The 1,686-nt window shown below is 48.7% G+C and overlaps 1 protein-coding gene across 3 annotated transcripts in view; it reads right to left on the bottom strand.

The window, feature by feature from the left end:
- MAP3K13 (mitogen-activated protein kinase kinase kinase 13) overlaps nucleotides 1–1,686 on the bottom strand; it is a 144,475-nt gene that overhangs the window by 23,373 nt on the left and 119,416 nt on the right. For all 3 annotated transcript variants that reach the window (XM_019503794.1, XM_019503793.1, XM_019503795.1), the window contains one exon: nucleotides 852–960. In XM_019503794.1, the coding sequence (XP_019359339.1) occupies nucleotides 852–960 (109 nt within the window). The remainder of the gene's footprint in view (nucleotides 1–851; nucleotides 961–1,686) is intronic.

The raw sequence follows: 1,686 nt of genomic DNA, 5'->3' as shown, positions 1-1,686 counted from the left end.
ATGCCAGCAGCTGGAAGCAGATGGCACTAGGCTTCTCAAATTTATTTCATGTACACCCCACGTACATGAACTGTACTGTGGTGCTACTAGGAATCTCCATGTTCACTTGGCAGCGAACACCAGACATCCAGGAGGCAAAATAAGACAGCATCATGTGCCCATGGATGGGGTGGCCAGGAATGCATGTGCAAGATGCCTGGGTATAAAAGCTCTAACTGGGTTTTGTAGCCTATTGTAGCTCCATGTCAGTAAGTGTTTCCTCACCATCCATGTTTATGAGACCTTCAAAGACCATTTGCACTTGTAGCTCTGTTGGGGTAGTGTTGACCCTGGCCCTCATGTAGTCTTGGCTCTTGTGGCTTCACTTCAGGGGTGTAAATCTTTAGAAACACCCCTAGTGTGTTCACTCACCATATAGGACCTGGGCTTCATCCTACCCTGACATGATGGAAGCAACCAACAATGTCAGGGACCTGGAGATACTGTCTTTTCTTGGTTCTGCCCAGCATCCTTTTGATGTCCTGTGACAGTTCTTCCCTTCATTCAGACCTGTCCCTAATACTAAAGTCCCACCCTGTTCTTTAACACACTATTCACACACCTGGCTAGTGTCTAAAAGAACTGCATGGGGGTGTTCCTACACATGCACACTCTGTGTCCAAAACACAACACAGCAGCAGCAAACAAACCTCAGCATCATTTTCCGAACCCGCTATTCCATTTCCCCTTGCTAGGCCTTCCTCCTGTCTTTGCCCCTCATTCTTTCCTACCCCAGAGGACCATGCAATCCCTTTCCATGCTGGGATGGAGCCCTGCAGGATCTGGCACCCAATGGGCCATTCTCTTGCTACCTGGGATTTGAAGTAGGTCTCCTGAGGGGTGCCCAGCACATCAGCAGAGGCAATGTCCAGGTGCATCAGTGTCTGTCGGAAGGAAGGGCGGTTCCGGGGCTTGCTTTGCCTGAAAAGAACAACAAAGCCACATGACACAACATGCCTCTGAATTAAACACACTGTTCCTGCCTTTCTGAGTGCATCACAATTCTGTTATTACACAAACACAGTGCCTGAAAGGGATCAAAAGCAAAAGAATTCTCCCCTGCCTGCCCCACGGCTTTTCAAAGTGGCAACAGAGAATGACAACCCTTGGCGGACGAGCCCGGCACCTCCCTGGCTGGCAGTGTCCCTGTCACTGCTCTCATATCACAGCCTCTCCTTCTTTCATATTCCCAGAACCAACTCCCCAAAGAAGAGAAATTGAGTTTTATCTTGGCCTGACCCTGCTGCTACCACCCACTTTTGAACAGCATTTCCCCCGACTCCAGAAGCCTCCTGGCTTCCTGTCACTTTCTCACTGCAACCTCCCCACACACATCCTTGGCAAACATGACATTGTAAAATGCCTACTTCACTCTCCCCATCCCATTAGATCGCAGGACTTAGAATCACAGAAAATGAGGGTCAGAAGGGACCTCAGGAGGTCACATCTAGTCTAACCCCCTACTCAAAGTAGGACCATCCCCAACTAGATCATCCCACCCAAGGTTTTGTTTCACTGGGTCTTAAAAACCTCTAAAGATGGAAATTCCACAGTCTCTCTGGATAACCTGTGCTAGTGTTTTACTACTCACCTGCTGAGAGAGTTTATCCTAATATCCAACGTAAACTTCCCTTGCTGCAACTTGAG

Source organism: Gavialis gangeticus, unplaced genomic scaffold (assembly GCF_001723915.1).
Source record: "Gavialis gangeticus isolate Ggan-Ray unplaced genomic scaffold, GavGan_comp1, whole genome shotgun sequence".
Lineage (NCBI taxonomy): Eukaryota > Metazoa > Chordata > Crocodylia > Gavialidae > Gavialis > Gavialis gangeticus.
Note: the sequence above shows the minus strand (reverse complement) of the source record. Positions and strands in the feature narration are given on the sequence as shown.